The 24419-nt window shown below is 38.1% G+C and overlaps 1 protein-coding gene across 4 annotated transcripts in view; it reads left to right on the top strand.

Moving 5' to 3' along the window:
• SLC12A6 (solute carrier family 12 member 6) overlaps positions 1-24419 on the top strand; it is an 89007-nt gene that overhangs the window by 57062 nt on the left and 7526 nt on the right. For all 4 annotated transcript variants that reach the window (XM_007180455.2, XM_057542891.1, XM_007180456.2 and 1 more), the window contains 16 exons: positions 5292-5386; positions 6406-6537; positions 7307-7453; positions 8835-8889; positions 9375-9505; positions 10504-10745; positions 13096-13310; positions 14258-14416; positions 14594-14692; positions 14959-15016; positions 18161-18335; positions 18635-18753; positions 19997-20095; positions 22071-22190; positions 23209-23313; positions 23719-23887. In XM_007180455.2, the coding sequence (XP_007180517.1) occupies positions 5292-5386; positions 6406-6537; positions 7307-7453; positions 8835-8889; positions 9375-9505; positions 10504-10745; positions 13096-13310; positions 14258-14416; positions 14594-14692; positions 14959-15016; positions 18161-18335; positions 18635-18753; positions 19997-20095; positions 22071-22190; positions 23209-23313; positions 23719-23887 (2120 nt within the window). The remainder of the gene's footprint in view (positions 1-5291; positions 5387-6405; positions 6538-7306; positions 7454-8834; positions 8890-9374; positions 9506-10503; positions 10746-13095; positions 13311-14257; positions 14417-14593; positions 14693-14958; positions 15017-18160; positions 18336-18634; positions 18754-19996; positions 20096-22070; positions 22191-23208; positions 23314-23718; positions 23888-24419) is intronic.

Here is a 24419-nt window from a genome sequence, read left to right as displayed (position 1 = left end):
TAATATTATGTAAGTCAGGAGGAGAGAGTTGGAACTGACTAAAAGAATAGAAATAGAGTGTGGAACCTCCAAGAGAGGAGAGACAAGAAATGGAATAAGGGAGAACAAACCAAAAAATCCAGAGAAAAAATGAGAATGAATCATAGAGAAAGAAAACCGAAGAGAAATAAAAAGATGGTAGAGTTCAGTCTGAATATATCAATTGCTAAGGTTGATAGACTTGACTATTAAAAAGACAGATTGTCAGATTTTTAAAAACACAGCTACTTGCTGTTTACAAGAGATCCACCTAAATCATAAGGACCCAGGAAAAATGGAAAGTTGAGAGACAGAAAAGGACATTTAACCAAAAGACAGCTGGTATAGTTATCATTATCTTTTTCCTTCTATTGTCTTAGGTTTTATTCTCCTTTCTAGCCTCTTAAAATAGGTACATAGCTCATAAAATTTTTATTCTTTTTACTTTGCTAATGTAAAATTTTAAAGCAATGACTTTCCTTTGAAGTGCTACTTTTGTTGCATCATACAAGTTTCAATAGGTAGTGTTTTCATTGTTATTCAATTTTTAAGTATTTTAATCTTTGATCCTTGAATTGTTAAGCAGTGTGTGGGGTTTTTTTAAATTTCTGAATTCACAACGTTTTTAAATTTATCTTTTTATAATTAAATTCCAACTCGTTGTTATACACCAAGATCATGGCTTATATTATACCTGTTTGAAATTTGTTCAGTCTTTAAGATCTAGTACATGATAACTTTCCGTATGCAAATTTTCCATGTATGTTTGATTAAAATGTATAGTCTCTAATTTTGCATGCAGAATGCTATCTCCATTGAGGCCAAGGTTATTCACTGTGTTATTCAGATTTCTTTACCTTTGCTATTTTGTCTGCTTCATCTATCAATTATTGAGAAAAGTATGCTAAAAATCTCCCTGTGTGATGGTAGATTTATTAATTTCTTGGCATAATTCTGTCCCTTTTGCCTCAAATATTTTGAGGCATGGATGGATTGGTGGGTGGATGAACGGATGGATGGGTGGATATGGTAGGCAGCCTTTTTTTTTTTGGCTGCACCTCGGCTTGCAGGATCTCAGTTCCCCAACCAGGGATTGAACCCAGGCCACACCAGTGAAAGCGCCAAATCCTAACCACTAGACTGCCAGGGAACTCCCTAGGCAGCCTTTTAGACTGACTCTGTTGATCCTTTCTTCCTGGTATTCATGCCCTGTGTAATCCTCTCTCCTTTGAGTGAGGGCTGGACTTTATGACTCCTTCTAATTATTAGAATATGGCAAAAGTGATGTCACTTTCAAAATGAGATTACAAAAAGACTGTGACATCTGTCTTGTACTCCCTCTCTGGCTCTTTGATGGCTTGCTTTGAGGGAATCCAGCTGCCATGCTATAAGCTGCCCTATGGAAAGTCCCATGTGGCAAGGGACTGAGAAAGGCCCTTGACCAACAGCCTGAAAAGACTGATTCCTGCCAACTATGTAAGTAAGGTTGGACGAGGATCTTCCCCAGGCCTTCCAATGAGACCACAGCCATGACGGGAGACTGAAGCAGAGGGCCCAGCTAAGCCATGCGCATATTCCTAGCTCCCACTAACTGAGATGATAAGTTTGTGCTGTTTAAGCCACTAAATTTAAGAGTAATTTGTTACACAGAAAGAGATAACTATAAACAATAGATGTATGTTTAAAATTTATATACTTGGTGAATTAAGTCTTCTGTTAATATGGTTACCCTCTCATCCCTAGTAAAGTTTTTCTCAAAGAAAAATTTATCTGCTAATAATAAAACTGTGTCAGCTTTATTTTGGTTAGTATTTGCCTGCTATATCTCTTTCCTTTACTTTCAGCCTTTGTGTGTGCATATTATGTTTCTTGTAAACACTATATGCCTGGATTTTGTTGTTTAATCCAGTGTGTCAATCTTCATGTTTTAACTTGTAAGTCTTGTCTGTTTGCCTTATTACAATTATTAGTATTATTGATATATTTGAACTATTCTGTCACCCTAAGTTGTTTGCAGTTTTTTCCACTTTTTGTTTCTTTTTTAATCCCTTACTTAAGAAAAAATGATGTCTATACCCCTGTCCCCCCCAATAAAGGAAATGACATTAACACACTCTCACATCACTCTCTCCCCGGCCCCAGCCCCCATGGTGGTGTTGTTATCTAGAATAGGTCGGTGGCAAAAGGAGGGACTACTCAATAAATGGATTCGGAAGAGCCGTCCATTTGCTAACTACATGATCTGACTTCTTCCTATCTCTCCAACCACTCTGTCCTTTCCTAGCTCTGTTTCAGCCATGTTATCTATTCTGTTTTATGAATCCATTAAGATTGTTTCTGCTTTAGGATCTTTTAAAATTGCTGTCCCTCTGCCTGAAAGGCAGGTTTTTCCTGACCATCCTGTGCCAAGGGTATGCTACAGCCCGCCAGCTCGTACCAGCTCATGAAAGCCAATTACGTGCATCTCTTCCCAAAACCACGTTCAGTGGTTCACATTAGTAGTTTGAAATTAGCATGTGTAAGTATTTGCACCACAGAAATTGGCAAATACTATAAATCAGTATATATGTTTTTTAATTCTGGAGAGCCTGCTTACCAGCACCCTAAAGATCTTACCGAAAGTTGTCTGTCCTTCCTATCCCCAGTCATAATCTGTCCCAGTACATGTTTCATTTTCTTCATGGAACTTATCACTTTTTTTAAAGTTATTTTCTGTCTTCTGTGACTTCAGTACAGTCTTTATGAAAGTACAGCCTTTAACTACCTTGTCTACTGTTGTGGTGCCCAACATATGAGAACTTAATACTTATCGAATTAATTGAATAAATGAATTACTCAAAAGTGGTGATAATTTTTAGCTGTGTCATTCTCTTTAGAATTTTCTGAAAGCATTAGAGAGGAAAATAATTGCATTTCTTTTTATGACTTTTTATTATGGGAATTTCCAGAGGTATAGAAAAGTAAATAGACTAGCATAAACCTCCGTGAACCTACCACCCAGCTTCAGCAATGTTGCAGATCTGTTTTCAAGCCCCCACCAAATTTTTTCCCAGAATGTTTTAAAGAAAATTCCAGACATCGTATGATTTTACTTACCCATTTTAAAAAAAATAACCAGTCCATATTCATATTCCTCTGTTTCCTGACATTTGGTTTGAGTCAGGATTCTAACAAGTTTCACACCTTGCAATTGATTTGGTATGTCATCTTAAGTCTCTTAATTTATGAGTTCGCCTGTTTTAGTTCATGCCATTTATTTGTTGACAAGATCAGATTATTTGTCATGTGGAATCTTCCACATTCTGAATTTGATGACTGCATCTTTGTGGTGATGTTTAATATGTTCCTCCTTTTTTTTCTGTGAACTGGTAGTTACATTTAGAGACTTGGTTAGATTCAGCTTCCATTCTTTGGGTAAGAGTACATCATACGTTGCACAGTGTATTTTTCATTGTATTACATTAGAAGATTGTGTTGTCCCACTTTTAGTGATGTTAAGATTGATCAGTGAGTTCCAGGTTGATCAGTGGGTTCCAGATTGATTAGTGGGTTATGCCTCAGCTTTTCACCTAATGGTTTTAGCAACCATTGATGATCACTGCTCATAACCGTTATTTTATTAGGGGTTGAAAATTGGTGATTTTTTCCTGAATATATCATTCCATCTGCATTTATTCGCCAGAATGTTTCTATAATGAAGAAAATTTCTTTAACTGGTTACCGTGAAATACAGTTGGTACAGGAAAGACAGGATAATTGCTTAATTCTTTACATTTATTATTTTTCAGACTTCGATGTTGTTTCCATAGCAACTCTGCGAAGGGGACTAGTTTTTTACATACCATTTTGGATATTTCAAGTACTTGCATTTCAATTCATTGCATTATATATTTTTAATGTTCACATTATCCCATTTTTAGCCAGTGGGAACCCCTTCAGATTGGCTCTTCTGTCCTTTGACATGACTCAGTTATTTTGATAGCTTGTTGGCTATTTCCCAAGCTCATCTTACATATTTAAGGTTATAGGACTTTAAATTAATTTCTTTAATTTTTGTATTGACCTCTGTTTCTTCAATATTTAAAATCTTAGGGTTTGGGGGGTTTTTTTTTTTTTGGACCGCGCCGTGTGGCATTCGGGATTTTAGTTCCCTGACCAGGAATCGAGCCCATGCCCCCCTACAGTGGAAGCGTGGAATCTTAACCAGTGTACCACCAGGGAGGTCTCTAAAATCTTAGTTTTTTTTTTAATTTTTTTTTTTTTTATAGCTACTTTATTTATTTATTTTTGGCTCTGTTGGGTCTTCGGTTCGCGCGAGGGCTTTCTCCGGTTACGGCAAGTGGGGGCCACTCTTCATCGCGGTGCGGGGACCGCTCTTCATCGCGGTGCGCGGGCCTTTCACTATCGCGGCCCCTCCCGTTGCGGGGCACAGGCTCCAGACGCGCAGGCTCAGCAGCTGTGGCTCACGGGCCCAGCTGCTCCGTGGCATGTGGGATCTTCCCAGACCAGGGCTCGAACCCGTGTCCCCTGCATTAGCAGGCAGATTCTCAACCACTGCGCCACCAGGGAAGCCCTAAAATCTTAGTTTTTAATGACATTTACACAATTTTTAAAATTTTCTCTCTTTCTCTCCTGCCAGACAATTAGGACTATGTAACTTTTATACAATAAAGAACCAAAGTTAAGAAAGCATTCAAACAACAGAAAGTCTACTGTTTTAGGGAACCCAGTCTCACTCTCTTTTTTTTTTCCTCATAGTGGGTTCACCAAATTCTTGTGAGGTGCCTCTTTTAACATAAAAAGATAGGTGGCAAATGTTTGTACAAAAATGTCATTTATAAAAGGTCAGATAGCCCTGAAGGCAGAGGGCTTTTATTGCCATTATCCACAGCAACAGTGTGGAAAGTAGCCCTTGTCTAGCACAGTGTTGCACACTGAGCAGGTACTCAGTGACTATTTTTTTTTCTTCCTAGATTTGGGTGACATTAAGAGTTGGGTCTCTATAGGCTAGGATCTTAACGAATAGTGTTTCCAGAGGTCTTCATATTGTTAAGAAAAGGAATGACCCACGTTTACTTCTTAGAAATTTGCTTTTGCTCCTGTTCAAGAGGGAGTCACATTCTCCAAGCAATGCTGATTGAGTTCTGCCACTCTCAGATGAAAATCTGAATATGAAAATGGGTTCTGTTATTACAGGGGGAACATGCAGTTATTTGTTGCTGATGCTTCTTCAGTACCAATGAGAAACTAACTTGGTTTACTTTTTTTTCCAGATGATGGACATAAGAAAGCTCGAAATGCTTATCTTAACAATTCCAATTATGAAGAAGGAGATGAATATTTTGATAAAAATTTGGCACTCTTTGAGGTAATATTTGGGAGAAAACTAGGGCAGAGATTTCCAGAACAGAAATTTCAAGATCGCTGTTTTCCACCCCATTTAGTTTTAAAACAGTACAGGTTGGATAATTTAATAACTAACTGTTAAAATACAATACTTACTATAGCTTGTCATTGTAGTTGATTTAATCTATGTAATCTAATTATTGCTAATTAATGAATAGCCATTGAGTCAAATTTCTATGAAATAAAGAGGAATGTTGACATCACAGGCATGTGGAGAACCTTGCTATCTAATTTAACTAGGATTTAAATCTCTGTGTTGTAACAATCTACTAAGTACAAAATTTTTCAACTCTGTGTTTGGGATGAATGTCGTTTACCTTAGAACTACTAACCAAAAATCAGGGTAGGAAGCAGGCTGCTGGATTAAGAGGACCTGAATGTCTCATCCGACTAAGGTAGCATGGACTCTGATGGGATCTGTGTCCTGGCTGTTGAAAGGAGCCCGGTTTAGTCCAGCACTGCATTGTCTTACTTTGGACAATGATTCAAGTGCCACTTTCCTCAGTGTTCCTATTTTTTAAATGATATTTTCTCTTAACTGCCTTCAAGAAAAGGTCTGAGGTGAATATTTGGTTCAGTCACAAAAGTTTTTCCTTGACCTGTCCATGCTTGGTGCTATAAGTAATAGCTATAAATGTTAGTAGACTGTTAGTAGTACTGTAGTTAAAGATTATGTTATCAGTGTTCTTTATGAGGTTACAGCTGTCTGTAGGGGCCAGTGTGGTTTTGTGTTTTCTGTAAAGTTAAGCTATTAGAAAGAATCATAAAGCTTTTCATTTAAGAATTTTATAAGAATGTGTGTAGCCCTGATTACATATTATAATATGGGGGGAGAATAAATCTCATTGATAAATTTTCTTAAAATGTTTACCTGTGAAATTTTTTCTTATTTACTTTGCAGTTTTCTGGTAGAGGGATCACTTTGATGCTTATTCCCAGTGTTCTTCACTATTTCTTTCTTTCTTATTTCTGGCCCTATAGGAAGAAATGGACACCAGACCAAAGGTGTCTTCTCTCCTCAGCCGCTTGGCCAATTACACTAACCTGACGCAAGGAGCAAAGGAACATGAAGAGGCAGAGAACATCACTGAAGGGAAAAAGAAGCCCACCAAGGTGAGGCCTTGGAATAACAAGGACAAATAAAAAGAGCCCCGTTTACAAGAAAGGAGGAAATGTCCAGGGCATCACTCCATGCTCAAGAACTATTGAACGCTTGGTATATGCCAGGCACGTGAGGGAGTGAGCTGTGTAAGTAGTAGCTGGGAGACAGGCATTCCGGGGAGAGGGAATAGCACTTCAAAAGAAAAGTGTCCACACCCATCTACTGATGCCATCTTTCTGTTGTGAAGCTGTTGGGTTTTTCAAAGACCAAATATCAGTTTTTCTCAACATGAAAATATGGAAGAATATTACAAGTAAGCTTTCTGGTTGTTCAGGAGTAAAACGACCCTCAGATGTTTTTATCAACTACGTTTACCAACTACTATGAAAGATTTATGCCAAATTCTGAAGGAATTCCATCAAATCATTATCCTTTTTTTTTTTTTTAAAGAAAAAGCTATTGGCCTTGAAGAACAGAAAATTTTAAATTGTTGGGGATGCACTTAAAAGTTTATTTGTGGTCAGATGCTTATGTAAAAATATGTGGAGAGCTATGTAAAGTTAAAATGTATATCTCTAGGAATAATAAAAAGTATGGTGATGGACATTTGTTAAGATGGAGATTTTATCTGTGCCTATTTAAAGATACTGCTTAAACATATCATCTCTGCTTTGCAATTAAAATGATAGGGTACAAGTTTTTATATAAAAGTAAAGGGATGAATCATCTTTTCTAGATGACTACATGATTTTTTTCTTTTGTCAACATCTTTCTTTCCAGACCCCCCAAATGGGTACTTTCATGGGTGTTTACCTCCCATGTCTACAAAATATTTTTGGAGTGATCCTGTTTCTACGCCTTACATGGGTGGTGGGCACAGCTGGAGTTCTGCAGGCCTTTGCAATTGTCCTTATCTGCTGCTGCTGTGTAAGTCCTGAGTTGGCCCCTGAAGATCACCTGGAACATTGCAAGAGCTCAACAGTATCATGCTTAACCTATTTGGGCATAAAAGGAAGAATATGTACTGAGGAAAGACTCATGATCTCAACAAGGGAGATTATTTTGATACTAAAGTCTAAAGGATTTTCAGTTATTTAATGTCAGTTATTCACTGCTTATATCTGTAATATGATGTACTCAAAATTACAAAGAAAGACTTCTGTAGGAAGTAGAAGATACAGTCCCTGACTTCAAAAAATTCAGCATACAAACCATTTGAACTCGATAACACTAGTGTTGTGACAGAAAATATGTTAGAAAATGTGATGTGCTACTCCAGTGTGGTACCAAGAAACAAAGCTGGTTGTTGTTTGGGGGTAAGAGGTATTAGTTTTGTTTTGCATTCTCATCCGTTATCCCTTCCCCAGAAATTGGGGTGTTCTTTCCAGTTCTTCTCTCCGTTATACTGAGAACGTTCTGATCTTCCTTTAATTTAAACTCCTCTTCTCTGTGTATCCCAGCCACATCTCTCAATTTTATTGTAAGTTGATAGATAATTATAAAAATTTTTATTTTATTATTAAGCTGTCTACAGACCTCTTTTATTACTATCACCATTATACACTCCCTGTGCTCAGCTGAGTGCCATGTAAAGCAGGGTAAGCAGACATAGTCTATATCATTAATAACTTAATGGTACCACCATTTTTATTTTCCCGTTTCTTAGTCTTGAAACTTCAGGGCCGTATTTGGCTCCTTGATTGCCTCTCATATCTCATCAGCTATCAAGGCCAGTCAGGTCTCCCTCTGAAATCTCTTTTGTTCAACCCTGTCTTTATATTCCCACTTCTACCACTGCAGTCCTTACCTCTCACTGAACTACCACAATAGCCTACTAACAAGTCACTCTGCCTCCATCTACTTCCTATCTTCAGTCCATTCTGTACTCTGCTGCTATCAGGTAATGTTTTTAAAATACAGTTCTCATGAGCTCAGAAGTCTTCAGTGGTTCCCCTTCTTACTGAATATTATTCTTGTTATTGTAGCCAGTCTTTAGTCAGTTTCCAATCTGTTTACCAAGTTTTTAACTAGGAGACCAGGGTGAGATCAATGGTTCTTAATAGCACCTAACCTACTGATTACGATGTAGGAGCGTTTTAACAGAGTACTAAAGATACCAGTAGTGTGACTAGTGTAGCGTGTTGAAGCACATCTCATTTGCATACCATTTGGTATGACAGGCAACTCCCTCCATAAAAGTAGGTAGAATTAAATATTGGATAAGTGCTCTGAGGTCCACAGATGGGAAAGTCGGACAGAAATGTCGTCTTTATACAGTAACAGTCTTCTTCTTTTTCTTTCTTTACAGACAATGTTGACTGCTATCTCCATGAGTGCCATTGCCACTAATGGAGTGGTGCCAGGTCAGTAGCTAAGGCTGGATTTCAGAGATTGTCATTGATTACTGCATGTTTCTGCTATAAAGCCAGAGGTGCAAACTTCCAAGGAACAGAATACTGTTTAGTTAGTGGCCACAGGCACTAACACTATTTGACTTCAGAATACCTTCTTTTAAAAATCTCTGTATGTTTTAAGCTGGAATCCGTAATTTCTACTGCATTCTTAGCTTCTTTTAGTTAGAATATATATTTTATTCAGCTATCTCATGCCTGTAGTAAATATCCTCTTATATTTTTCTAAGTAATACTGACAAATTGTGCTGATTTATGTGGAACATTAGATGTGCAGTATGTAGGTTTCATCTTTTACTCCCTACCAGGAAATCTACTTTTTATCATATTCAGGGTTTTCAAAAAGCCTGAAACATTTATCCTTTGTTACGACTTGTTTACATTCCTGTTACTTACATACTTTTTTTATCCTGTTCACCTTCTGTTTTGCCTTTTAGCTGGGGGCTCATACTTTATGATTTCCCGAGCACTGGGCCCAGAGTTTGGTGGGGCTGTTGGCCTCTGCTTTTATCTTGGTACCACATTTGCAGCAGCCATGTATATCCTTGGTGCCATTGAAATTTTTCTGGTGAGTAATGACTTAATTGTGGTCTAAAGTATAGAAAAGATATAGATTTGGATTTATTTTGCCGTTGGATATCAAAGCTTCTGAGAAATCAGCTATCGGAATCAATCAAGTGATTGACTGCTAACCTGTTATTGACCTCCTACTGTGAATGTGAGTCAGAAAGGTTGAGGGTATCTTTTGCCTGCCTACTCCTTCCCCTCCACCCAATCACCAGCACCCTGCCACCTCAACCAAAAAGTTAAAGTCTCAGAGGCAAGACTTGGGCTAGTGGGGGAAAAAATAGAAGAAAGTTTATCTCTTTTGATGTCTTTATCCCAATGAAACAAAATGTTTTTCATTTATTTATTCACTAGGATATATTTCCTGCTATTTATAAAGTAATGATAGCAGAAGTAGGACTCAAGATAATCATTACAATTATTTTGTATAACACTTTAAATAAATTATTAACACATTCCTTGTTTTTCCATTTGGGAGTGTAAGTGTTCAGAATGGCACATAGACTTTATTTTATTTATTTTTAAATTTTTGGCTGCGTTGGGTCTTCGTTGCAGTGTGCGGGCTTCTCACTGTGGTGGCTTCTCTTGTTGTGGAGCACGGGCTCTAGGCACGCGGGCTTCAGTAGTTGTGGCACGTGAACTCAGTAGTTGTGGCTCGCGGGCTGTAGAGCGCATGCTCAGTAGTTGTGGCGCACGGGCTTAGTTGCTCTGCGGCATTTGGGATCTTCCCGGACCAGGGCTTGAACTCATGTCCCCTGCGTTAGCAGGCAGATTCTTAACCACTGCACCACCAGGGAAGCCCTGGCATGTAGACTTTAAAAAAAATCCATGATGTCCCATATCTGTAGGCATTTTAGAGCGAAATAGGAATTAGGCCATGTCTCCAGTCATTTTCTGTCTCAGTTTTGCTTTCCTTCGCGAAAGCAAATGCAAACTACAAGAGCCCTTTTATTTGATTATTTTGAAATGACCTTATTTTCTACTTCTTTTGCCTAACAGGTATATATTGTCCCCCGAGCTGCCATCTTTCATAGTGACGATGCACTCAAGGAGTCGGCAGCGATGCTAAATACCATGCGTGTCTATGGCACAGCCTTCTTGGTCCTCATGGTATTGGTGGTATTCATCGGTGTACGCTATGTGAACAAGTTTGCCTCACTCTTTCTGGCCTGTGTCATTGTGTCCATCTTGGCCATCTATGCTGGAGCCATCAAGTCTTCTTTTGCCCCTCCACACTTCCCGTACGTGTCTCTCTGACTAGCCATCATTATTTGGTAGTCATTAACAGTATCTGGTGACGTGATCATTTCAAGTAAGAGTTTCACAGTTTCTCTGAGATTTCCCTCTTGGATAAGCCCAGTTAGCATCTGTGCGGGAAGCTTCCCAGCAAATTGTGTTGTGTTGGTCCTCCTCCTTGTGTCCCAAGTATACAGCTGGCAGCCGTGGCCGTCAGTTGGATATAGATAGTGGGTTTTTCAAAACCTCCTGATAATGATTACGCATATTTGAACTATTCATGAAGGCCTTTTCAAACAGCATAGTTTTGCCAGCAACCTTTATAAAGTATTTAAAGGTTAGATTCCTTTTATTGATGAAGAATCAAGAGATCAAGGAAACCTAGATTCCTACCTAAATATTTATAATTAAATTTTTTGTGCTGCTGTTAGTACAGTAATGGACTTTCTAGTCATAAAATAAAGGGAAATAAATGTCATATCTTTTGCACATATATCTTTCTATATATATATTATATCACATACCGTAAGTAGTACAGGTACCTTAAGGTATATATATTTTTTTTTTTAATGATATTCTTGTCTGCTTACATTCTTTTTATGTATGTATGTATGTATGTATGTATGTATGTATGTATGGCTGTGTTGGGTCTTCGTTTCTGTGCGAGGGCTTTCTCTAGTTGTGGCAAGCGGGGGCCACTCTTCATCGCGGTGCGTGGGCCTCTCACTATCGCGGCCTCTCGTTGCCGCGCACAGGCTCCAGACGCGCAGGCTCAGTAATTGTGGCTCACGGGCCGAGTTGCTCCGCGGCATGTGGGATCTTCCCAGACCAGGGCTCGAACCCGCGTTCTCTGCATTGGCAGGCAGATTCTCAACCACTGCGCCACCAGGGAAGCCCAAGGTATATTTTTTGAAGTAGAAATGGATTTGTACAGATACGTGACTCACAGGCTCACCTGTTTTCCATTTGATGAGTGGCATAGGGACTAGACGGCCCTGAGTGTTGTTTGTCACCTTATTACAGTGACTGTCTTTGAAGAGTCATCCTGATCACTCAGGGATCAAACTCATCAGTCTTATGTTGATTTAACCTGATTACAGAAAAATAGATTTTTCAAGATGAAAAAACAGGTCCATAGAGGTTAAATGACCTGCCCCAAAGTTAATAATTGGCAGAGCAAGAAAATGGACCCTGTGATTTCCTGATTCCCAGTTCAGTGTTTCTTCTGCTATGCTAAATGACGTCAGTAACAGATTCCATCATAAATTTTCAGTCTGCTTGTCTAGGGGCTGCCAGGCAACTGAAGACCCACTTGAGTCATAAAAGTACTGAAGGCTACATTCTGCCTATATCTTAACTTGGGAAATTCCATTTTGCCTCAAGTTCTCCTTTGATGCTTTTTCTCTTTTTTGGTGGGCGAGAGTTCATGATGTGTGGTAGTTTCATTAAAATATTTCAGCAGAACAAGCCAAAAAACCTAGAGGAATGCATGAAACAGTACTGGGAAATGTTGAGAGTTGTTGAAGCTGAGTAGTGGGTACATGGCTTATTGCATATGTATGCTATCATTTTGCAGATTTGAAAAGTTGCTTTTTTCCTCCTGAGAGGTATTTTAACTGTGGGTGTATTATTCCTTTATTCATATTTATATCTCTGGGTTAATGAAAAAAAATAAAATCAGCAGTTTGTATTTGTATTATCCTTAACTACCCTCACCCCTACTGGGTCTAGGCTTAAGTTCAAAAACAGTTTTTTATTAGGCCATAGAGGGATGGCCTAATTCTAGCCAAGCTGTCTCCCTTGAAACAGTAGCCAGAAGCTCTGACCTTTAGCATAACATTTTCAAGGGAGTTGTTATGAACATAAGGCTTTTTCTTAGGCCAGAAAGAACGGGGTGGATTTTTGTGTGTGTGTGTGTGTATGGAAGAGGAACAAATGGACTCTAAGATTCTTTTAAGACCTAACAATTGGTTAATAACCTAAAAATTCTGGAAGATGACTCAGCACAGCGTCTTCAGACAGTTCTATTTGAATTCTATCACTACTACCTACCACCTGTATGACCTCGGGCAGACTCCTTTTTCTCCCTAAACTTCAGTCCCTAAACAATGTAGAAATATTAGTACATATTTTGTGAGATCGCTGTAAGGATTACACTGGCAGAAAATGTAAGACACCATTCACAGAGCTAGTCAGTATTAGTTCTTTAACCATCTATGACAGTAAAAACTCTTAGAGATGAGTTTTTTTTTTTTCCTGAGCAAACCTATATACTAACCTGTTTCTAACCTATTTTATTTTTTAAAACATTTTTTTCCCCTTGCTTCATCTTTCTCCCTGTTTGTTTTCATTTAGGGTCTGCATGCTGGGCAACCGCACCCTTTCATCAAGACACATTGATATTTGCTCGAAGACCAGGGAAATTAACAACATGACAGTACCGTCAAAGTTATGGGGCTTCTTCTGTAATTCAAGTCAGTTTTTCAATGCCACCTGTGACGAATACTTTGTTCACAATAATGTCACTTCAATCCAGGGCATCCCTGGATTGGCTAGCGGTGTCATTACAGGTGAGTTGGGAGGTTTGGGGACACATTTTTAAAATTTTTCTCTGAGGAGGGCTTTGCCATCTTGTTGAGCCTTTATTTTTATTTTTTGGTCATGCCACGCGGCTTGTGGGATCTTGGGTGTCGAACCCACACCCCCTGCGTTGGAAGCGCAGAGTCTTAACCACTGGACCTCCAGGGAAGCCCCCAGACTTTGCCATCTTAGACTCTTCTATTGTCCATCAATACTGCCACAGTGCCACTTCCCTTCTTAAGTTCAGCACACAGCTCTTAATTCAACATCTTTCTGCTTTTCTGTTAGTGATTTTATCCTTTTTCACGACTCCCTTGCAGTGTTGTCTGCTAAAATTTACTGCTCTTGAATGCAGAGCTGAGCAAATGACTTTTTAACTTAAGATAATAAAGTATTCTCTGTGTTATTATAAAATTGCCAATGTTTTTCCCACAGTGGCAGCTAGAATTATTTTAATGTCATCACATCCACATGTGTGTTTTCCTAACTCATCTAAATTTTTGAAATTCTCTGTAAGTGACTTCTATTTTAACTGTTTGGTCCACAAATTTCTTTGCATGTAAGCAAGTTTACACTAAGGTGTTCAAAATAGCATTGATGCCTAATTTTTTTAAAAAAAATAGGTTTTGTAAGGCATTCAGCTTTAGTTCGCTTAACTTTTACTAATTTGCAGTGGTAAACTTAACTGCATTTGTATGTACCAAAGTATTTTGTCAAATTACATTTGAACCAGATGAGAAAAGGCGTTAGGTTTTTATTTATGTGTGCTTTGTTATATGATATGTATGTGCATATATCTGTGCTCATGTAGAAGCAAACATACCCTTAAAAGCTATATAAATGATGAATCTGACTTTGAATGTTGTTGGCTAGAACATTATCTAATTATGTCCTTTCCATAGTGCTGCTGCTTATATACCCTTTTTTCCCGCTGCAGAGAATCTTTGGAGTAATTATATACCAAAGGGAGAGATTATTGAAAAGCCCTCAGCCAAATCTTCTGATGTCTTAGGCAGCTTAAACCATGAGTATGTCCTTGTTGACATTACCACCTCTTTCACTCTTCTGGTGGGGATCTTCTTTCCCTCTGTCACAGGTAAGCAGATGGGCTGTTGCCTATTTTACAAACAATCAGACCCAGGGACTGATTTTTCTTAGACAAAACTATATTCTCAGTATTCCCAGATTTGCCTGTAGTCTTTGATAGCAATGTGAATATCAAAAGTGTCCAGGAACTGAAGAAGTTAACTTGTTCTTTTTTCCTTTTCTAAAGGTATCATGGCTGGATCAAACAGATCTGGAGATCTGAAAGATGCTCAAAAGTCTATTCCCATTGGCACTATCCTCGCCATCCTGACTACCTCCTTTGTCTGTATCCTTTTTATGGATCCAGTCTGAGTCTTAGTCATAGGAACAGCCATAGAACAAGGGTGATCAGTATTTCTATCCTGGTAATAAAGATATCTGCTTTTTACCACCTCACTTCACATCAGATAATCTACCCACCTCATCTCTAAAACTCAAGAAATAATTGATAAGTGAATTTAGCCACTCATTTTACTGATAGAAGAAGTTTCCTGAGTGTTTATGTTTATCTTAGAAGGTGAACGTCAGTTTCCTTGACTCTCAATATCATAGATTTAAGCAATGTTGTCCTTTTTGGTGCATGTATTGAAGGCGTTGTTCTCAGAGACAAGTGAGTAGTTGATTTCTTTGTAACGATCGTGTGTCTATCTTCCATTATGTCTGATCATCCCATACAGCCCCGAGACAGTTATAAACTCAAAACCCACCTGAGATATATATCACAACTAACAATTAGAAAATACATGTATATAGGTCCCCAAAAGGGAGCTGTATAATAAGGGCCAGTATGTTGTTGTATAAGATGCAGTGGATATAGGACTTCATAAAGCAGTGAATTTGTCTGAATAATGAGGACTTTTCTGTACAGTAAAGAGAGCTGTTGGAAAACAGTAAAGGAGGACAAATAATAAAAAATAAAAATTTAAAAATTTAAAACTCAATTGTTTCTAGCATCTCCTCTATGAGACATAAGTGTGTCTGATTGGCATTCTAAATAAAATCTTGAAACTTACTTTCTTCATTTCCTTCATGAAGGCTGCTGAGTGTTTTTCCTTTCATCTGTGAATACAAAAAAAAAAAAATGTTTTGCAAGAGATTTCTAGAAAACTCTTCCTCCAAAACCTGCTATATCTCTTGCCTTTTTCCCCATCTTGAGGAGTTAATAACCTTACCATTCATCCCTTTCTCAAAACAGAAACCTAGGTATCATCCTAGACTTCTTCCATCAATTCCCTCATCCAGTTGGTTTCTAAGCCCTATAAATTTCATCCTTCATCTTAATAGATCTCATTCTTTCCACTATTTTTATCCCCATCACTCTGTACAGGCCTTCAGGATCTTTTGCCTAGATTATTGTAATACTCTCCCTTTCAGTTTTACTACCTTCTAATCTTTCTTCTACACTGTCACCAGAATGATTTTTCTAAAACACAAAATTTGATCATAGAACCTTCCTGCTCAGAGCCTGCCAAAGCCCCTTAAAGCCCATTACTTTGGTCTTGCCCTCTCTACCTCTTTCTGATCTCATCTCCCACCTTTCCCTCAAAAACTGCCTAAGCTCCAGCCATAACACAGAGTTAAATATTGTTGTTTCAACTCTCCATCCAGCCACATATTTGTGGGTGCAATGTTATTTGCTTAGAATGGGTTACTCCCACCTGGCAGACTTATATTCATCCTCTAAGACTAGACTAAGTGTCCTTTATCCTGTGAAGCTTTCCCAGACTCACGCAACAGATAACTGCTCCTCCCTTTGTTCAGCCACTCTACTGAACGTATTGTATTATTGCACTTAAAATACGGTATTGCAGCTACTTGATTTCATATTTCTGTCCCCTATACTAGATTGAATTCTTTGAGGATAAGAACTCTAATAGATGCTGTATAAATATTGTTAACAAAAATAAATAAGTAACACAGTTTATTATTTCTATATGATTGTGATTGAAAATGGGTTTATAGAGCTTTGGTAAATTATAATATAAAAATTATAGAAAGTGTAAATTAGAATACCACTTCAGAAAACTGTTGGACATTATCTCCTAAAATTGAACATATGCATACCTGATGAACCAGCAATTCCACTGCTAGGTATATCCAAGACAAATGTGTACATGTGTGCATTAAGAAGTGTGCACAAGGATTCTTTCAGTGGAATTGTTCTTAAGAGGCAAAATCTGGAAATAGTCCAAATGTCCATCAGCAGTAGAATGAATAAATTATGTATTCATGTGATAGAAAACTATACAGCAGCGAAAATTAATGAACCACAGCTATGTACCAAAAGAAAAAAAAGGAAAAATTTCACACTGTTGAATCAAAGAAACCAAACACAAAACATATATACTGTTTCTTTTTTTTTTTTCATTTATTTAAAGTTTAAAAACAGGTAAAACTATATAGCCTTAAAAATTAGGAGAGTGGAGGGGCTTCCCTGGTGGCGCAGTGGTTGAGAATCTGCCTGCCAGTGCAGGGGACACGGGTTCGAGCCCTGGTCTGGGAAGATCCCACATTCCGCGGAGCAACTAGGCCCGTGAGCCACAATTATTGAGCCTGCACGTCTGGAGCCTGTGCTCCGCAACAAGAGAGGCCGCGATAATGAGAGGCCCGCGCACCGCGATGAAGAGTGGCCCCCACTTGCCGCAACTAGAGAAAGCCCTCGCACAGAAACGAAGACCCAATACAGCCATAAATAAATAAATAAAAATTAAAAAAAAAAATTAGGAGAGTGGGGAGGGAGAAAGAGCTGGTGAGTGGGCATAAGAGAGGATTTTGGGTGCTGGCAGTGTGTTCTGTTTCTTGACTGGATGTTTACGTGGATGTTTGCTTTGTGAAAATTTATTGAAATATGCATTTAGTTTTTGCACATTTCTTTTGTGTGTGTGATACGTTGTAAAAAATCATTAAAACTGTAAATAATTAAACAGATGCCATGTTTTACCCATCAAGTTAGCAGTGACTTAAAATTTTAATACTCAGAGCTGGTGTGAGATAGGTATGTGCCATGAGACATGAACCTTCATCTGCTTCCAGTGGGAATAAATCCAGTATACCCTTTCTGGAAAGCACTTTGGTAGTGCTTTGAAATATTTAACGATGTTGATCCCTTTTGTTGCAGTTATTCCCTCTTAGGAGTCTACCATAAGGAAAAAAATTTGAAATGTGAATGTGGATATGTGCATAACGATGTCAATCACAGTATTTTCTATAGTAGAAAATCAACACTAGAGGAATGGATAATGTAAATTATGATAATGTAAAGAAACGTGTAAAAATGTTTATTCATGAGTTTTTCATGACATAGGAAATTGCTTATAAGTTTAAAAAGAATACAGAAGTATAGGTGCAGTGTGGTCTCATCTATGTTTTTAAAAACATAGTAAACACTAAAATATGCAAGGTATGCTAAATGTTAGCGGTTATGTTATGATTATGGATTTCCTCCCTGATTTTTTTTGTATTTTTCTATACTTTTACAGTTTTTCTGCAGAGTAGATATTTTGATAATTTGAGGGGGAAAGCTTTAATTAAAGCTTAGCTTATTTTCTGGCCCTACAGGTTATTTTTTTCTTAATATAGGCTACTAGTGCCTTTTGATCAGATCTACCTACCTTTACATTTATTATTATTCATGTCTAGCTCAATTTTGATTCCCTAAAAATTATAAATAGAAAAAATTGGGGGAATGTCAGTCTAGTTTTTTCGTCTAAAGTTATTTCCAGGTCAAATTTCCTCACTCTGATTTCTCTCCCAGGTTTGGGGATGCTGTGAAAGGTAATCTCGTGGTGGGTACCTTATCTTGGCCGTCCCCGTGGGTGATTGTTATTGGCTCCTTCTTCTCCACGTGTGGGGCTGGACTTCAGAGTCTCACAGGTGCACCGAGGCTGCTACAGGCTATAGCCAAGGATAACATCATACCCTTTCTGAGGGTGAGTGACCCTGTCCTATGCCCTCTTCCTGTCTTCTCAGGTTTTACAAGAAACAGTGTGATCTTCATAGGCTTAGGAATTACTGGATCATATAATATGAAGACGTGGGTTTTTAGCACAAGACCCTCTAAATCTCTAGTATGAGTTTATATGTGAGTGGGGTAAAGGCAATTAAAAGCTACCACAGTTGTAATACTATTATTTTTCAGAGCTATGAAACCATAGCATAGAGGAATCTGGGAGCATTGACTCAAACCCTCCCCACACTCCTGTGTCTGATATTTCCCTTCTATGTACAGGTGTTTGGTCACAGCAAAGCCAATGGGGAACCTACCTGGGCTTTACTTCTAACTGCTGTCATTGCAGAGCTGGGAATCCTTATTGCCTCCCTGGATCTTGTGGCCCCAATTCTTTCCATGTAAGAGCCAGTTATTCTCTTCACTTACTCTTGCTTATGTGATGTATAATACATGTTGATTTCCATCAGGCATGTAACAGTAGTGATAACAGAGAGAGCCAAGTATAGGTGTAACTTCACCTAAATAAATATTCCTGAGAATTTTCATGTAAGGCTAACTTCATAAGTTGTCATGGTTTCTTTCTACCTGTATAACTTCAAAAGTTCTTTGCCTTCATTTCTGATTCATTATCAACTGATTGTAGCTTTTACTACTAGTCATTCAACTTATTGACTTATTGATGACTTATTACTACCTACCTGGCACTGGGCAGTATGCTGAGAATAAGCATAAGATGGCTGAGACACAACCTCAGAGAACTGATGGTAGATAGATAAAGAAACCAGTGATCCCTGTCTAGTGTGATGAGTACTGTGGTCAAGTTGAACACTGAGCACTATATGAGCTCCAAAGTAAGGCCTCTAACTGGACTGAGACTCAGGAAAGGTTTTCTGGAAGAAGTGACACTTGTATCTTGAAGGAGGGCTGGTTATTTGCTAAGCAGTGAAGGGGTGAAAGAGATCCGAGGCAGGGAATGTGTGTGAAAGAACCAAGAGATGAAATAGTGCAGCACATCTGGAGAAGTGAAAGTTTGGCTTTGATAGAGTGGGAGGTTGCGGGTTGGAGAGGTGCAGAGCGGGGAAGTAGGTAGAGCCAGATCACAAAGGACCAGGAACTTCTACCTGAAAGTAGTGGGTAATCCTTTGAGAACAAAATTATCATGTTTCTGTTTCATAATGATCAATTCAGTATAAAAGAGAGGTTAGAAGGAGGCCAAAATTGAGCTGGGAATGCCAGTTGGAAGCTTATTTCACTAATCCAACAAAGAAGAAATGAGAGCCTCAACTATGCTCATAGAAGTAGAGGTGGAAAGGAGGGGGGAGAAGTTTAGAGATTTGTAAATAGGTAGAATCCGTAGGACTTGATAAGTGAATTTGGAACAAGGTTGAGTAGTGAAGAGGAAACGAGGATTGTCCCAAGAAAAACTGGGTAAAGAGTGGTTGTGTCTTTCACTGAGAGAGAACTTAGGAGGTTGAGCAGGTTTGTGGGGAGGTTAAGTTCCTCCACACCCTAGTCTTAATTAAAGGCTAGTGGCCTAGAACAAAGGCTTAAATATAGCAAATCTCTCTAGTTATCTAAAGTAACCTTTGAAGAATTGTTTTACAGTAATAATCATTCCACTTACTTTTTTTATTCTGCCAGGTTTTTTCTCATGTGTTACCTCTTCGTGAACTTGGCATGTGCCTTGCAAACATTACTTCGAACACCCAATTGGAGACCCCGGTTCCGCTACTACCACTGGTGAGTCAGCTTTGTTTTCTTCTTCTTCCCCACATTTGGAGAGAACCCCTCATTGAATTAGAAAACTAGGAGATTCTGAGTTCTCGATACAGTTCTTTCTTGGTCACCCATTTCCTACTGTCTGTTTCAACTTCCAGTGCTCACATGAACTTCCACCATCCTACTGTGGGTTTTTTTTTATATATGGTTTTATAATAACTTATAATACCCACTTGAGAATAAAGATCAAAACAGTGAAATAAATACTTCCAGGCTGCTGTGTTCTTCAGGTTAAAACAACCTACCCTTTGCATATCTGATTGCCTGTTTCCCTCTTAGATAAGCACTGGGCTTCATTTCTTTCCATTTGTCCTCATATTTGCATCAGTTTTCATCAGTTTTGATTCTCAGACTCCCTTCCTTAATGTGATTTCATTTAGTAGTTAAGAGCATGAGGGGACTTCCCTGCTGGTCCAGTGGTTAAGACTCCGCTCTCCCAATGCAGGGGGCCCGGGTTCGATCCCTGGTCGGGGGACTAAGATCGATCCCACACGCGTCAACTATTGAGCCTGCGTGCTCTAGAGCCCACGTGCCGCAACTACAGAAGCCTGTGCGCCGCAACGAAGACCCAGCCCAGCCAAAATTAATTAATTGATTAATTTTTTTAAAAAAATTAAAGAAAAAAAGAGTATGAGCTATGGAGTCAGATGACCTGAGTTCAAGTGTCAGCTCTACTATTTCCTAGTTTGTAACTTTCAACAAAGCACTTAACACATAAAATTTCATTTTATCCATTTGTAAAATGGGACTAATAGTATTATCTATCTCATAGGGTTGTTTTGATATAATGTAAAGTGCTTAGCACAGTGCCTGGTACATAGTAAAGCTCTCAATGAAATGTTGCTACAGCTGCTGCTGTTGTGTTCACGTCTCCTCAGTCCTAAAGGAGCCACCACATTTTTAGCTACCATCCCATTTCTTTCCATTTCTTTTCTGTCACAGCTAGAAGTTCTTTAATATGCCCTGTATGTACCTGTTGCTACATTCCTCTTTGCTGACTTCTTCCTTGATCCCTTTCTAGTTTCACTTACCAGTGGTGGGTAGTGATGTAACCTTTATCTGGCACAAATTTTGATCTGCAACTGATCTTAACACCTCTAATCCTCTTTCTGGCTTTAACTTTAGTTAAAAGTTCATTATGAACTTTTTTTGTGTTACAATTTTGCATTTGTTATTTTTTCTCTTTCTCTTTACACTCTATATTTTCATTCATTAGATCCTAATCTTCTCCAGATTAACAACTGTTCTATTTGTTCTTTGAAATTTGTCATACAACTAAGTTCATTCTGTACAGAAAACAACTTCAGTAAGCACAGTTGTCTACCTATTTGATCAAAACAAGATTTCATTATTTTCTTCCAAGTTCCTTATGTAAAGTAAAGAAACTAATGGGAGATTTTTTCCATTCGGTTCTGCAGTTGTGTTAATAAATGTTCATAAACTTTTTAGCCATATTCACGTGAAATACTTTTTTTAAAAAGATCAAAGAGTTGTTAATAATTTTGACTACATGTCCCATCTCTGCTTTGACATGTAGGCATTAATTGTCCTCATAACTAACTACAGATGACTTTCATAGCATCCCTATTCATTTATATGTTTTTCCAGCAATGGGAAACATCAGCACTAAGGGTGGTTCAGGGCTCAGTGCAGATCTATTGATTGTTGCCAGTCCATGATAAGACAACTATAAAAACTGAGAAAAAGCATTTAGAAACTTTATAGCAATTTGACATTGTCACAGCATCCAAGCATATAACAGTTTTTCTAGTAATTCATTTTTTATTGCATTTTACGGAAGTTCTATCTGCAATATATTGGAATTTTAAAAAATAATAATTTCTCACCAGGTTAAGAAGCACCTTTGGCACAGGCTTCTTTTTCAGCTGCTTAGAAAAACATTAAAAATTTTTTTTTGTTGTTTTTAATTTTCTAGGGCCCTCTCTTTCATGGGAATGAGTATCTGTCTGGCTCTGATGTTTATTTCTTCCTGGTATTATGCCATCGTAGCTATGGTAATAGCTGGTATGATCTACAAGTACATCGAGTACCAAGGGTAAGTCTGGATACAACCTTGATCGCTGCTAAAACTATCAAAACTGGCTAGTTTGGTTAGAGCCAGCCTGGTGAAAATTGCATTAGGGATCCAGAAAACTTCATTCATCTGTACCTACATTTTGTACCCCTAATTCTCTTAGTCACCTTATAGACATAAGCCATTGATCATAAAGGGAACCTGTTGAGAAAGTATGAATGGATCAGTGAAAAGATAACTAAAAGGATGTACTGAAATAGTAATGATAGTATTAAAGTATACTTTGCCATACAGCAGAAACTAACACAACATTGTAAATCAACTATACTCCAGTAGAAATCAAAAAAAATAAAATAAAATAACCAACAAGGACCTACTGTATAGCACAGGGAACTCTGCTCAATACTCATATTTGTATAACTGAATCACTTTGCTGTACACCTGAAACTAACCCAACATTGTTATCAACTATACTCCAGTACAAAATAAAAATTTAAAAAAAAACAAAGTATAACACAAATATAAATATTCTTGCTTATCTCTTCAGGCAAGGAATTGTGTCTGAAATGGAAAATAAATTAGTCCTGAATAACTTTGTAACAACTAAGACTTCACTAACAATGTCCCAAAATTAGGAATAAATAACACTCTGATTTAGAAGATTACATTGAGTTTTGCTTTCTCTGCAATTATTTTTGAAATAATTTAAACTTTGGATCTGTAGTAATTTCCTAATCCAAATTGCTATTTTACACTATTGCTTTTGAATAGTTACATCGCAGGACAAGTTAAGTGACCCTTCCAGCAGCCTTTATTCTGAACTGCTGTGTAGTGCAGTGTCTTGATGAAGGGTAGTGTTGATCTGCTTACTGTGGGTTCATTATGTTAATAGAGAGCATCATATAAATAATCAATATGAGCTTTAATATTCTACCCTGTGTGTATGTTACTTTTAGATAAAGAAAAAGTAAACTGTCTTTTGAGATTGTACTTGTTATGGTTTAAATCTGTCTCTGCTCTTTTCTCCTCTTTCTCCCAGAGCTGAGAAAGAATGGGGTGATGGTATCCGCGGGCTGTCCCTCAGTGCAGCCCGATTTGCTTTGCTTCGGTTGGAAGAAGGACCTCCACACACTAAAAACTGGAGGTAAAAAAAACAACAGAGCTTAGTGGTGTTTGGCAGAGTTACCACACAGAAAGGTGTGCTTCATTGATTACAGGATGAGGAAATCATGTGGCTCAAGGAATTCATGAAATGGACATGCTTTGACTGATTCTAAATTCTTGATCCTCTATTCCCTTTTATTCATGTGCTATACGATCTAGACTTCTACCATTTTCATTCTTCCTTCAAGACTGATCAATTTGAGGTAATACTGGGAAAATTCAGAATAACTGTGCAGCCACACCTTATCATTTTCTCTAATCTCTTCCTTCTGTCAAAGTACGTGTTTTATACAGATCTCCTGAATTAAAGGGTAGACTTGTCATTCTGTCCCCAGACCCAGAGTGTTTTCTTATCCCACCCCCTTCCCCGCCAACCTCTTTACAGGCCTCAGTTGCTTGTATTGCTGAAACTAGATGAAGACCTACATGTCAAGCATCCTCGCCTCCTCACCTTTGCTTCACAGCTTAAGGCAGGAAAGGGTCTCACCATTGTGGGCTCTGTCATCGTGGGGAACTTCCTGGAGAACTATGGTGAAGCTTTAGCTGCTGAGCAGGTAAGAGTCAAGGCTTATTGACCTAGTGGAATTTAGCTTATGGTTTTGTGCTGTTGAGTCATAAGACCTCGGATTTCTAAATTAATCCCTTTCCTGAGTGATCTAGGAGGTGTGTTTCATAGTGCTGACTTGAATGGTCATATTCTCCCAAATATTAAGATGAACCAGAAGGTAATAATTTATTCTTCCCGTTTAAAAAGCATTTCTAAACTATAAGATTATCAAGGCTAAGCACTATTTCCAAATAGACTCTAGACATTGACTCAGCCCTGACAGAAGTCATGTAAATAAATCATCCCTTGAACTATGGTGATGGTTCCTCTCAATCTTGTGACAACAAGGAGCGATGAGCACATTTTCTTCCTCTTTACTAATCTACATGGTACCATGACCAAGATTCCTTTGCTACTTCTGATTAGCTTATGGGATATTAAAGTTCTTCCTGAAGAAGAAAGTAGATTTCACTCTAATATTTATTATAAATGATAGAACTCACCCCAGAGAAATTTCAGTTACATTTCAAAAATTTTAC

Source organism: Balaenoptera acutorostrata, chromosome 3 (assembly GCF_949987535.1).
Source record: "Balaenoptera acutorostrata chromosome 3, mBalAcu1.1, whole genome shotgun sequence".
Lineage (NCBI taxonomy): Eukaryota > Metazoa > Chordata > Mammalia > Artiodactyla > Balaenopteridae > Balaenoptera > Balaenoptera acutorostrata.
This window is presented reverse-complemented; position numbering and strand designations above follow the sequence as displayed.